The sequence below is a fragment of the Geotrypetes seraphini genome, chromosome 8 (genome assembly GCF_902459505.1).
Source record: "Geotrypetes seraphini chromosome 8, aGeoSer1.1, whole genome shotgun sequence".
In the NCBI taxonomy this organism is placed as follows: Eukaryota; Metazoa; Chordata; class Amphibia; order Gymnophiona; family Dermophiidae; genus Geotrypetes; species Geotrypetes seraphini.
In genome coordinates, this window is record NC_047091.1 from 193,061,822 (window position 1) to 193,074,894 (window position 13,073).

At 49.5% G+C, this 13,073-nt stretch overlaps 1 protein-coding gene across 4 annotated transcripts in view; it reads right to left on the minus strand.

Annotated features, from left to right (window-relative positions):
* The window catches only part of LOC117365379 (protein DGCR6-like), a 47,621-nt gene that overhangs the window by 32,646 nt on the left and 1,902 nt on the right, over positions 1 to 13,073 (minus strand). For 3 of the 4 annotated variants that reach the window (XM_033955768.1, XM_033955767.1, XM_033955765.1), the window contains exon 2: positions 4,145 to 4,305. In XM_033955768.1, coding sequence (XP_033811659.1) covers positions 4,145 to 4,305 — 161 coding nt within the window. The remainder of the gene's footprint in view (positions 1 to 4,144; positions 4,306 to 13,073) is intronic. The other variant, XM_033955766.1, reaches the window with a different exon arrangement.

The window sequence follows — 13,073 nt, forward strand, 5'->3', positions numbered from 1 at the left end:
ACAAGGGGGCACTCAGAGAAGCTGAAAGGGGACAATTTTAGAACCAATGCTAGGAAGTTCTTCTTTACACAGAGGGTGGTGGACACCTGGAATGCGCTTCTGGAGGTTGTGATAGGACAGAGTACACTACGGGGGTTCAAGGAAGGATTGGATAAATTCCTGAACGATAGGGGGATTGAAGGATACAGATAGAGGTAGAGATAGGTTTTAGACAGAGTATGGATAGAAGGATAAAAGGGATTAGAGAAGGATCACATTAAAGGTCATGGGCCTGATGGGCCGCCGCGGGTGCGGACTGCTGGGCACGATGGACCTCGGGTCTGACCCAGCGGAGGCAACTTCTTATGTTCTTATGAATCAAGTATGCAGTTAAATTCTAACAAGAGCAAGTTAATTGTACATTCAAGGATTAGAGATGCTATGGTGTTGGGGGGTGAAGCTTTGGAACACTCTGGCTGGTACCTTGCGGTTACATATGCCCAAATTAGGCTGTTTGTCAATGCATTTATGTGATGGGGTTTGACTGCGGTTGAAAAGTTGGCTTATAGTATGTCAAGGACTCAGTTTGTGCACTCGAATGCTATTTCAAGTTATGTAGTACTTGCCTTTATGATTATTATGTTTGTATAGTCAAATTTTTATGTAAATAATCTAATCTAATTCTTAGTCTTATATACCGAATCATCTCCTAACAATGGGAGTTTGATTCAGTTTACATAATTAGATCACAAAGAAAGATCCATTAACATTCTTTGGAGCTATAGCCTAAAAAGCGATAAAACATAGTGGTTTTTAAGGGGGCTGGGAGAGAAAGGAGGGAGAAATTTTGGACTGGGAGGGGGGCCAGAAAGGAGGAGGGGAGGGGAGATGTTGGACTGCAGGGGGCAGAAAGGAGGAAGGGTTCTGTACTGGGACCGGTCCTATTTAACTTATTTATAAATGATCTAGAAATTAGAATGATGAGTGAGGTGATTAAATTTGCAGATGATACTAAACAGTTCAAAGTTGTTAAAACGCATTCGGATTGTGAAAAATTGCAGGCGGACCTTAGGAAATTGGAAGACTGGGCATCCAAGTGGCAGATGAAATTTAATGTGGACAAATGCAAAGTGATGCACATTGGGAAATCATAGTTACCGGACAAGTCAATGAAACTGTCCGCACAATGCACGGTGGCAGCGAAAAGGGTGAACAGAATGCTAGGAATGATTAAGGGGATCACAAAGAGATCTGAAAAGGTTATTGTCAGCATAGCTATTGCTAGCAATCAGTATTTTCAGTTGGCATAACTAATGTCAGCAAAGGCCTATGGGAAATTATATCAATCTGACTCTGGGATGTTGATGCAGATAGATCACAGGCAGACTGTTTCTAACAGCCCTAAAGACGGTTTCAAATAGCCCTGATTAAATCATGATTACAAACCAACTTGCAGCTAAGAGGGGCGAAGAAGTGCTAAGAAGATGTGTTAATGTCTGATGCTTAGGATGGCAGCTTAGGATATACAATGGGCCCAGGTGCACAGATAACTAAGATTAATCAGAAACTATTGTCAGAGGCATACTGGAAATTACATTTGACTTCAGCCTATTCTTCTTCTGTCTAGCACAAGTTTAATACGGATGGGGATGTTTAACTTCTATTGAAGCTCAATAGATTCTATATTTAGAATAAGTTTCCAAACTATAAAAGCCCCCTCATAACATAACCCCCTTCTTCTTGTTCGTCTTGCTCTCTACCTGAAGCTTGGGACATCACTCTCCCCACCCCCCTATTTCTCTCTCTCTCTTTCTTTGTGTGTTCTCTCTCATTCACAAGAACACAGAAGCAGTCTCTGTAATTGTAACTTTTATGAATCCTACTTTTCTGTAAGCCTATTTCTATAATATATTCTTTATGCAATCACCTCTGGCTGTGTTTCTTATTTGATTCTACTCCTGGTGAATCTTCGGTGAGGAAATTGAACCTGGGACCTGGCATTTGTAAGGGCACCTCTCACGTAACCCCTACAACCTAATATTGTGAGAGCCACTATCAAACCTTACAGTTATCATGCCGTTATACTGGGCCATGGTACGCCCCCACCTGGAATACTTCGTCCAACACTGATCACCATACATGAAAAACGACATAGTACTACTCGAAAGGGTCCAGAGAAGAGCAACAAAAATGGTTAAGGGACTAGGGGAGTTGCCGTACAACGAGAAGCTAGAGAAACTGGGCCTCTTCTCCCTTGAGAAGAGAAGACTGAGAGGGGACATGGCCAAAACATTCAAGATATTGAAGGGAATTGACTTAGTAGAGAAAGAGAGACTGTTCACTCTCTCCAAGGTGAAGAGAATGAGAGGGCACTCGCTAAAGTTAGAAGGGAAAAGATTCCTTACAAACGTACAGAAGTTCTTCTTCACCCAGAGTGGTAGAAATCTGGAACGCTCTTCCAGAGGCGGTTATAGGGGAAAGCATCCTTCAGGGATTCAAGACAAGGTTGGATAAGTTCCTACTGGAACAGAACATATGCAAGTAAGGCTAGACTCAAATAGGGCACTGATCTTTGACCTAAGGGCTGCCACGTGAGCGGACTGCTGGGCACGATGGACCACTGGTCTGACCCAGCAGCAGCAATTCTTATGTTCTTATGCTAGGGTCCATCTTGGAGGTCAGCGCTCAAGCAAAAGATCTGGGTGTCATCATGGACAATATGCTGAAACCTTCTGCTCAATGTGCGGTGGTGGCCAAGAAAATAAACAAGATACTAGGAATTATTAGAAAAGGGATAGTAAACAAGACTAAGAATGTTAGAATGCTTCTGTATCACTCAATGGTGTGACCTTACCTAGAGTATTGCGTTCAGTTCTAGTCTCCTTATGTCAAGAAAGATATAGCGGAACTAGAAAAGGTTCAAAAACAGCAACCAAGGTGATAAAGGGGATAGAACTCCTCTCGTATGAGGAAATACTAAAGAGGTTAGAGTTCTTCAGCTTGGAAAAGAGACAGCTGAGTGAGGATAGGACTGAAGTCTACAAAATCCTGAGTGGTGCAGAAAGGGTAAAAGTTGATCAATTTTATAGTGCATCAGGATTTACAAAGACTAGGGGACACTCGATGAAGTTAGAGAGTAATAGCTTGAAAACCAAGAGCAGGAAATATTTTTTCACTCATAGAATGGTTAAGCTCTGGAATGTGTTGCCAGAGGATATGGTAAGATTGGCTAATGCAACTGGTATTAAAAAAGGTTTGGACACGTTCCTGGAGGAAAAGTCCTCATCAGCTGTTGAGATAGACCTGGGGGAAGCCACTGCTTGCCTTGGATCAGTGGCATGAAATGTTGACAGGTACGTGTGACTTGAATTGGCCTCCATGAAGATGGAATACACCATTGGTCTGACCCAGTAAGGCTATGCTGATGTACCTATGTCAGACAGTAATCTGTAAAATTTTTCTCACACAAGCTGAAAAAGTGGTGGAAGCATGGAATAACCTTAGCAGTGCAAGTAGTAGAGATAAAGGCTGTAACTAAATGCTAGAAAGCCTACAGAAGAGCAAAGAGAAACATGTAGTAGTCAGACTGATCTTTGGGCTAAAGAAATTTGACCACGTGACATCCTACTACCGGCAGCTGCATTGGCTGCCGATGGAGGCACGCGTAAAGTTTAAATTTATCTGCTTCTGCTTTAAAGCACTACACGGACTTGCCCCTAAATACATAACTGACCTTTTCTCCTTCTCAGCCAACAGACACAAGAGAAGCTCACATTCCAACTTCGTTTCCCCCCCAGTGAGAGGTTGCAAACTGAAAAAACACAGCATCATAGGGTAAAGACCTAGAACAATTGCTTTCGCCCACTACTTATGAGGAATTTAGGAAACGTCTAAAAACACACCTGTTCCTAAAGCATCTAGACAACTGATCCACTCATCTCTCTCCCCTCAATAGCGATTAACTTGTCCTATTTTTTCTCTTTCTTCCACCCCTCTTAAGTCAATCAATTTGTACCTTTGCTTAATCTTTTGTAAACTGCATAGAACTTCATGGTACTGCGGTATATGAACTGCTGTTATTATTGTTGAGATTAGTATCTTAATCTAGTGCCATTTCTCTATTTCCTGCTTTCGAGAGCAGAAGGCAGCATTTGTTTGGACCTACCTCTATGCTCACCATGAAGCTTCAGGCGTTGATTATACAGGTTCTTCTCTGTTAAGTGCTGGATCTCGAGCAGACCCTGAACGATCTCAAAGACTGCTCCATCGATGAGCGCTAAAGCTAAGTCACTGAGAATTGAATGCGACAGCCGCTGCTGGCATGAGCTGTAAGGAGAAGGACAGTGTATTAATCAGGAGGGAAGAGTGAAGTAGGAGGTGAAGGCAGTTGGGAGGTGTCAGTTTGAAGCATCTGGGTAGCCTTTGGAGAGCCCTGGAGGACTGTGCTGAGGAGCCCCAGGGGGGTGTCTAGGAGTGGGGGGAGGGGGATGAAGCCAAAAAGCATTGTAGTATCGGTATTAACCCTTAATAGCCAGAGTGAAGTGGGAGGTGAAGGCGGTTGGGAGGTGTCAACTTGAAGCATCTGGGTAGCCTCTGGAGAGCCCTGGAGAAGGAGTGTGATGAGGAGCCCCACAGGGGTGTCTAGGGGTGGGGGAAGTGTGATGAAGCCAAAAAGCATTGTGGGATCGGTATTAACCCTTAATAGCCAGAGTAAAGAGGGAGGTGAAGGCAGTTAGGAGGTTGGGAGGTGTCAACTTGAAGCATCTGAGTAGCCTCTGGAGAAGGACTATGCTGAGGAGCCCCAGGGGGGTGTCTAGGGGTGGGGGGAGTGGGATGAAGCCAAAAAGCATTGTGGGTTCGGTATTAACCCTTAATAGCCAGGGTAAAGTGGGAGGTGAAGGCAGTTGGGAGGTGTCAACTTGAAGCATCTGGGTAGCCTCTGGAGAAGGACTGTGCTGAGGAGCCCCAGGGGGGTGTCTAGGGGTGGGGGGAGTGGGATGAAGCCAAAAAGCATTGTGGGATCGGTATTAACCCTTAATACCCAGAGTGAAGTGGGAGGTGAAGGCAGTTGGGAGGTGTCAACTTGAAGCATCTGGGTAGCCTCTGGAGAAGGACTGTGCTGAGGAGCCCCAGGGGGGTGTCTAGGGGTGGGGGGAGTGGGATGAAGCCAAAAAGCATTGTGGGATCGGTATTAACCCTTAATACCCAGAGTGAAGTGGGAGGTGAAGGTGGTTGACAGGTGTCTGTATGATTCATGAAGCATCTGGGTAGTCTGTGGAGAGTCCTGGAGAAGGAGTGTGATGAGGAGCCCCAGGGGGGTGTCTAAGGGTGGGGGGAGTGGGATGAAGCCAAAAAGCATTGTGGGATCGGTATTAACCCTTAATAGCCAGAGAGAAGTGAGAGGTGAAGGAGGTTGGGAGGTATCAGCTTGAAGCATCTGGGTAGCCTCTGCAGAGCACTGGAGAAGGAGTGTGCTGATGAGCCCCACGGGGTGTCTAGGGGTGGGGGAAGGGGGATGAAGCCAAAACCATTGTGGGATCGGTATTAACCCTTAATAGCCAGAGTAAAGTGGGAGGTGAAGGCAGTTCGGAGGTGTCAGTTTGAAGCATCTGGGTAGCCTCTAGAGAAGGACTGTGCTGAGGAGCCCCATAGGAGTGTCTAGGGGTGGGGGGAGGGGGATAAGCCAAAACCATTGTGGAATCGGTATTAACCCTTAATAGCCAGAGAGAAGTGGGAGGTGAAGGCGGTTGGGAAGTGTCAGCTTTAAGCATTTCGGTAGCTTCTGGAGAGCACTGGAGAAGGACTGTGATGAGGAGCCCCAGGGGGGTGTCTAGGGGTGGGGGGAGTGTGATGAAGCCAAAAAGCATTGTGGGATCGGTATTAACCCTTAATAGCCAGAGTAAAGTGGGAGGTGAAGGCAGTTAGGAGGTGTCAGTTTGAAGCATCTGGGTAGCCTCTGGAGAAGGACTGTGCTGAGAAGCCCCATAGGGGTGTCTAGGGGTGGGGGTTGGGGGATGAAGCCAAAACCATTGTGGGATCGGTATTAACCCTTAATAGCCAGAGAGAAATGAGAGGTGAAGGAGGTTGGGGGGTGTCATCTTGAAGCATCTGGGTAGCCTTTGGAGAGCCCTGGAGAAGGACTGTGCTAAAGAGCCCCAGGGGGATGTCTAGGAGTGGGGGGAGTTGGATGAAGCAAAAAACCATTGTGAAATCGGTATTAACCCTTAATAGCCAGAGAGAAGTGAGAGGTGAAGGAGGTTGGGAGGGGTCAGCTTGAAGCATCTGGGTAGCCTCTGGAGAGCCCTGGAGAAGGAGTGTGATGAGGAGCCCCAGGGGGGTGTCTAGGGGTGGGGGGAGTGTGATGAAGCTAAAAAGCATTGTGGGATCGGTATTAACCCTTAATAGCCAGAGTGAAGTGGGAGGTGAAGGCGGTTGACAGGTGTCTGCATAATTCGTGAAGCATGTGGGTAGCCTCTGTAGAGACCTGGAGGACTGTGCTGAGGAGCCCCAGGGGGGTATCTAGGGTTGGGAGAGGGGAATGAAGCCAAAAAGCATTGTGGGATCGGTATTAACCCTTAATAGCCAGAGTGAAGTGGGAGGTGAAGGCAGTTGACAAGGGTCTGCATGATTCGTGAAGCATGTGGGTAGCCTCTGTAGAAACCTGGAGGACTGTGCTGAGGAGCCCCAGGGGGGTATCTAGGGTTGGGAGAGGGGAATGAAGCCAAAAAGCATTGTGGGATCGGTATTAACCCTTAATAGCCAGAGTGAAGTGGGAGGTGAAGGCGGTTGACAGGTGTCTGCATGATTCGTGCAGCAAGTGGGTAGCCTCTGTAGAGACCTGGAGGACTGTGCAGAGGAGCCCCATAGGGGTGTCTAGGGGTGGGGGAAGGGAGATGAAGCTAAAAAGCATTGTGGGATCAGTATTAACCCTTAATAGCCAGAGTGAAGTGGGAGGTGTCAGCTTGAAGCATCTGGGTAGCCTCTAGAGAAGGACTGTGCTGAGGAGCCGCATAGGGGTGTCTAGGGGTGGGGGAAGGGAGATGAAGCTAAAAAGCATTGTGGGATCAGTATTAACCCTTAATAGCCAGAGTGAAGTGGGAGGTGTCAGTTTGAAGCATCTGGGTAGCCTCTAGAGAAGAACTGTGCTGAGGAGCCCCAGGGGGGTGTCTAGGGGTGGGGGTTGGGGGATGAAGCCAAAACCATTGTAGTATCGATATTAACCCTTAATAGCCAGAGTGAAGTGAGAGGTGAAGGCGGTTGGGAGGTGTCAGTTTGAAGCATCTGGGTAGCCTCTAGAGAAGGAGTGTGATGAGGAGCCCCAGGGGGGTGTCTAAGGGTGGGGGGGGAGTGGGATGAAGCCAAAAAGCATTGTGGGATCGGTATTAACCCTTAATAGCCAGAGAGAAGTGAGAGGTGAAGGAGGTTGGGAGGTATCAGCTTGAAGCATCTGGGTAGCCTCTGCAGAGCACTGGAGAAGGAGTGTGCTGATGAGCCCCACGGGGTGTCTAGGGGTGGGGGAAGGGGGATGAAGCCAAAACCATTGTGGGATCGGTATTAACCCTTAATAGCCAGAGTAAAGTGGGAGGTGAAGGCAGTTCGGAGGTGTCAGTTTGAAGCATCTAGGTAGCCTCTAGAGAAGGACTGTGCTGAGGAGCCCCATAGGAGTGTCTAGGGGTGGGGGGAGGGGGATAAGCCAAAACCATTGTGGAATCGGTATTATCCCTTAATAGCCAGAGAGAAGTGGGAGGTGAAGGCGGTTGGGAAGTGTCAGCTTTAAGCATTTCGGTAGCTTCTGGAGAGCACTGGAGAAGGACTGTGCTAAAGAGCCCCAGGGGGATGTCTAGGAGTGGGGGGAGTTGGATGAAGCAAAAAACCATTGTGAAATCGGTATTAACCCTTAATAGCCAGAGAGAAGTGAGAGGTGAAGGAGGTTGGGAGGGGTCAGCTTGAAGCATCTGGGTAGCCTCTGGAGAGCCCTGGAGAAGGAGTGTGATGAGGAGCCCCAGGGGGGTGTCTAGGGGTGGGGGGAGTGTGATGAAGCCAAAAAGCATTGTGGGATCGGTATTAACCCTTAATAGCCAGAGTAAAGTGGGAGGTGAAGGCAGTTAGGAGGTGTCAGTTTGAAGCATCTGGGTAGCCTCTAGAGAAGGACTGTGCTGAGGAGCCCCATAGGGGTGTCTAGGGGTGGGGGTTGGGGGATGAAGCCAAAACCATTGTGAGATCGGTATTAACCCTTAATAGCCAGAGAGAAGTGAGAGGTGAAGGAGGTTGGGGGGTGTCATCTTGAAGCATCTGGGTAGCCTTTGGAGAGCCCTGGAGAAGGACTGTGCTAAAGAGCCCCAGGGGGATGTCTAGGAGTGGGGGGAGTTGGATGAAGCAAAAAACCATTGTGAAATCGGTATTAACCCTTAATAGCCAGAGAGAAGTGAGAGGTGAAGGAGGTTGGGAGGGGTCAGCTTGAAGCATCTGGGTAGCCTCTAGAGAAGGACTGTGCTGAGGAGCCCCATAGGGGTGTCTAGGGGTGGGGGAAGGGAGATGAAGCTAAAAAGCATTGTGGGATCAGTATTAACCCTTAATAGCCAGAGTGAAGTGGGAGGTGTCAGTTTGAAGCATCTGGGTAGCCTCTAGAGAAGGACTGTGCTGAGGAGCCCTAGGGGAGTGTCTAGGGGTGGGGGAAGGGAGATGAAGCTAAAAAGCATTGTGGGATCCGTATTAACCCTTAATAGCCAGAGTAAAGTGGGAGGTGTCAGTTTGAAGCATCTGGGTAGCCTCTAGAGAAGGACTGTGCTGAGGAGCCCCATAGGGGTGTCTAGGGGTGGGGGTTGGGGGATGAAGCCAAAACCATTGTAGTATCGATATTAACCCTTAATAGCCAGAGTGAAGTGAGAGGTGAAGGCGGTTGGGAGGTGTCAGTTTGAAGCATCTGGGTAGCCTCTAGAGAAGGACTGTGCTGATGAGCCCCAGGGGGGTGTCTAGGGGTGGGGGTTGGGGGATGAAGCCAAAACCATTGTAGTATCGATATTAACCCTTAATAGCCAGAGTGAAGTGAGAGGTGAAGGCGGTTGGGAGGTGTCAGTTTGAAGCATCTGGGTAGCCTCTAGAGAAGGACTGTGCTGATGAGCCCCAGGGGGGTGTCTAGGGGTGGGGGTTGGGGGATGAAGCCAAAACCATTGTAGTATCGATATTAACCCTTAATAGCCAGAGTGAAGTGAGAGGTGAAGGCGGTTGGGAGGTGTCAGTTTGAAGCATCTGGGTAGCCTCTAGAGAAGGACTGTGCTGATGAGCCCCAGGGGGGTGTCTAGGGGTGGGGGTTGGGGGATGAAGCCAAAACCATTGTAGTATCGATATTAACCCTTAATAGCCAGAGTGAAGTGAGAGGTGAAGGCGGTTGGGAGGTGTCAGTTTGAAGCATCTGGGTAGCCTCTAGAGAAGGACTGTGCTGATGAGCCCCAGGGGGGTGTCTAGGGGTGGGGGTTGGGGGATGAAGCCAAAACCATTGTAGTATCGATATTAACCCTTAATAGCCAGAGTGAAGTGAGAGGTGAAGGCGGTTGGGAGGTGTCAGCTTGAAGCATCTGGGTAGCCTCTAGAGAAGGACTGTGCTGAGGAGCCCCAGGGGGGTGTCTAGGGGTGGGGGTTGGGGGATGAAGCCAAAACCATTGTAGTATCGATATTAACTCTTAATAGCCAGAGTGAAGTGAGAGGTGAAGGCGGTTGGGAGGTGTCAGTTTGAAGCATCTGGGTAGCCTCTAGAGAAGGACTGTGCTGATGAGCCCCAGGGGGGTGTCTAGGGGTGGGGGTTGGGGGGTGAAGCCAAAACCATTGTAGTATCGATATTAACCCTTAATAGCCAGAGTGAAGTGAGAGGTGAAGGCGGTTGGGAGGTGTCAGCTTGAAGCATCTGGGTAGCCTCTAGAGAAGGACTGTGCTGAGGAGCCCCAGGGGGGTGTCTAGGGGTGGGGGTTGGGGGATGAAGCCAAAACCATTGTAGTATCGATATTAACCCTTAATAGCCAGAGTGAAGTGAGAGGTGAAGGCGGTTGGGAGGTGTCAGTTTGAAGCATCTGGGTAGCCTCTAGAGAAGGACTGTGCTGATGAGCCCCAGGGGGGTGTCTAGGGGTGGGGGTTGGGGGATGAAGCCAAAACCATTGTAGTATCGATATTAACCCTTAATAGCCAGAGTGAAGTGAGAGGTGAAGGCGGTTGGGAGGTGTCAGTTTGAAGCATCTGGGTAGCCTCTAGAGAAGGACTGTGCTGAGGAGCCCCATAGGGGTGTTTAGGGGTGGGGGGAGGGGGATGAATCCAAAAAGCATTGTGGGATCAGTATTAACCCTTAATAGCCAGAGTGAAGTGGGAGGTGTCAGCTTGAAGCATCTGGGTAGCCTCTAGAGAAGGACTGTGCTGAGGAGCCCCAGGGGGGTGTTTAGGGGTGGGGGAAGGGAGATGAATCCAAAAAGCATTGTGGGATCAGTATTAACCCTTAATAGCCAGAGTGAAGTGGGAGGTGTCAGCTTGAAGCATCTGGGTGGCCTCTAGAGAAGGACTGTGCTGAGGAGCCCCAGGGGGGTGTTTAGGGGTGGGGGAAGGGAGATGAATCCAAAAAGCATTGTGGGATCAGTATTAACCCTTAATAGCCAGAGTGAAGTGAGAGGTGAAGGCGGTTGGGAGGTGTCAGTTTGAAGCATCTGGGTAGCCTCTAGAGAAGGACTGTGCTGATGAGCCCCAGGGGGGTGTCTAGGGGTGGGGGTTGGGGGATGAAGCCAAAACCATTGTAGTATCGATATTAACCCTTAATAGCCAGAGTGAAGTGAGAGGTGAAGGCGGTTGGGAGGTGTCAGTTTGAAGCATCTGGGTAGCCTCTAGAGAAGGACTGTGCTGATGAGCCCCAGGGGGGTGTCTAGGGGTGGGGGTTGGGGGATGAAGCCAAAACCATTGTAGTATCGATATTAACCCTTAATAGCCAGAGTGAAGTGAGAGGTGAAGGCGGTTGGGAGGTGTCAGTTTGAAGCATCTGGGTAGCCTCTAGAGAAGGACTGTGCTGAGGAGCCCCAGGGGGGTGTTTAGGGGTGGGGGAAGGGAGATGAATCCAAAAAGCATTGTGGGATCAGTATTAACCCTTAATAGCCAGAGTGAAGTGGGAGGTGTCAGCTTGAAGCATCTGGGTGGCCTCTAGAGAAGGACTGTGCTGAGGAGCCCCAGGGGGGTGTCTAGGGGTGGGGGTTGGGGGATGAAGCCAAAACCATTGTAGTATCGATATTAACCCTTAATAGCCAGAGTGAAGTGAGAGGTGAAGGCGGTTGGGAGGTGTCAGTTTGAAGCATCTGGGTAGCCTCTAGAGAAGGACTGTGCTGATGAGCCCCAGGGGGGTGTCTAGGGGTGGGGGTTGGGGGATGAAGCCAAAACCATTGTAGTATCGATATTAACCCTTAATAGCCAGAGTGAAGTGAGAGGTGAAGGCGGTTGGGAGGTGTCAGTTTGAAGCATCTGGGTAGCCTCTAGAGAAGGACTGTGCTGAGGAGCCCCAGGGGGGTGTCTAGGGGTGGGGGTTGGGGGATGAAGCCAAAACCATTGTAGTATCGATATTAACTCTTAATAGCCAGAGTGAAGTGAGAGGTGAAGGCGGTTGGGAGGTGTCAGTTTGAAGCATCTGGGTAGCCTCTAGAGAAGGACTGTGCTGATGAGCCCCAGGGGGGTGTCTAGGGGTGGGGGTTGGGGGATGAAGCCAAAACCATTGTAGTATCGATATTAACCCTTAATAGCCAGAGTGAAGTGAGAGGTGAAGGCGGTTGGGAGGTGTCAGCTTGAAGCATCTGGGTAGCCTCTAGAGAAGGACTGTGCTGATGAGCCCCAGGGGGGTGTCTAGGGGTGGGGGTTGGGGGATGAAGCCAAAACCATTGTAGTATCGATATTAACCCTTAATAGCCAGAGTGAAGTGAGAGGTGAAGGCGGTTGGGAGGTGTCAGTTTGAAGCATCTGGGTAGCCTCTAGAGAAGGACTGTGCTGATGAGCCCCAGGGGGGTGTCTAGGGGTGGGGGTTGGGGGATGAAGCCAAAACCATTGTAGTATCGATATTAACCCTTAATAGCCAGAGTGAAGTGAGAGGTGAAGGCGGTTGGGAGGTGTCAGTTTGAAGCATCTGGGTAGCCTCTAGAGAAGGACTGTGCTGAGGAGCCCCATAGGGGTGTTTAGGGGTGGGGGGGAGGGGGATGAATCCAAAAAGCATTGTGGGATCAGTATTAACCCTTAATAGCCAGAGTGAAGTGGGAGGTGTCAGCTTGAAGCATCTGGGTAGCCTCTAGAGAAGGACTGTGCTGAGGAGCCCCAGGGGGGTGTTTAGGGGTGGGGGAAGGGAGATGAATCCAAAAAGCATTGTGGGATCAGTATTAACCCTTAATAGCCAGAGTGAAGTGGGAGGTGTCAGCTTGAAGCATCTGGGTGGCCTCTAGAGAAGGACTGTGCTGAGGAGCCCCAGGGGGGTGTTTAGGGGTGGGGGAAGGGAGATGAATCCAAAAAGCATTGTGGGATCAGTATTAACCCTTAATAGCCAGAGTGAAGTGGGAGGTGTCAGCTTGAAGCATCTGGGTGGCCTCTAGAGAAGGACTGTGCTGAGGAGCCCCAGGGGGGTGTTTAGGGGTGGGGGAAGGGAGATGAATCCAAAAAGCATTGTGGGATCAGTATTAACCCTTAATAGCCAGAGTGAAGTGAGAGGTGAAGGCGGTTGGGAGGTGTCAGTTTGAAGCATCTGGGTAGCCTCTAGAGAAGGACTGTGCTGATGAGCCCCAGGGGGGTGTCTAGGGGTGGGGGTTGGGGGATGAAGCCAAAACCATTGTAGTATCGATATTAACCCTTAATAGCCAGAGTGAAGTGAGAGGTGAAGGCGGTTGGGAGGTGTCAGTTTGAAGCATCTGGGTAGCCTCTAGAGAAGGACTGTGCTGATGAGCCCCAGGGGGGTGTCTAGGGGTGGGGGTTGGGGGATGAAGCCAAAACCATTGTAGTATCGATATTAACCCTTAATAGCCAGAGTGAAGTGAGAGGTGAAGGCGGTTGGGAGGTGTCAGTTTGAAGCATCTGGGTAGCCTCTAGAGAAGGACTGT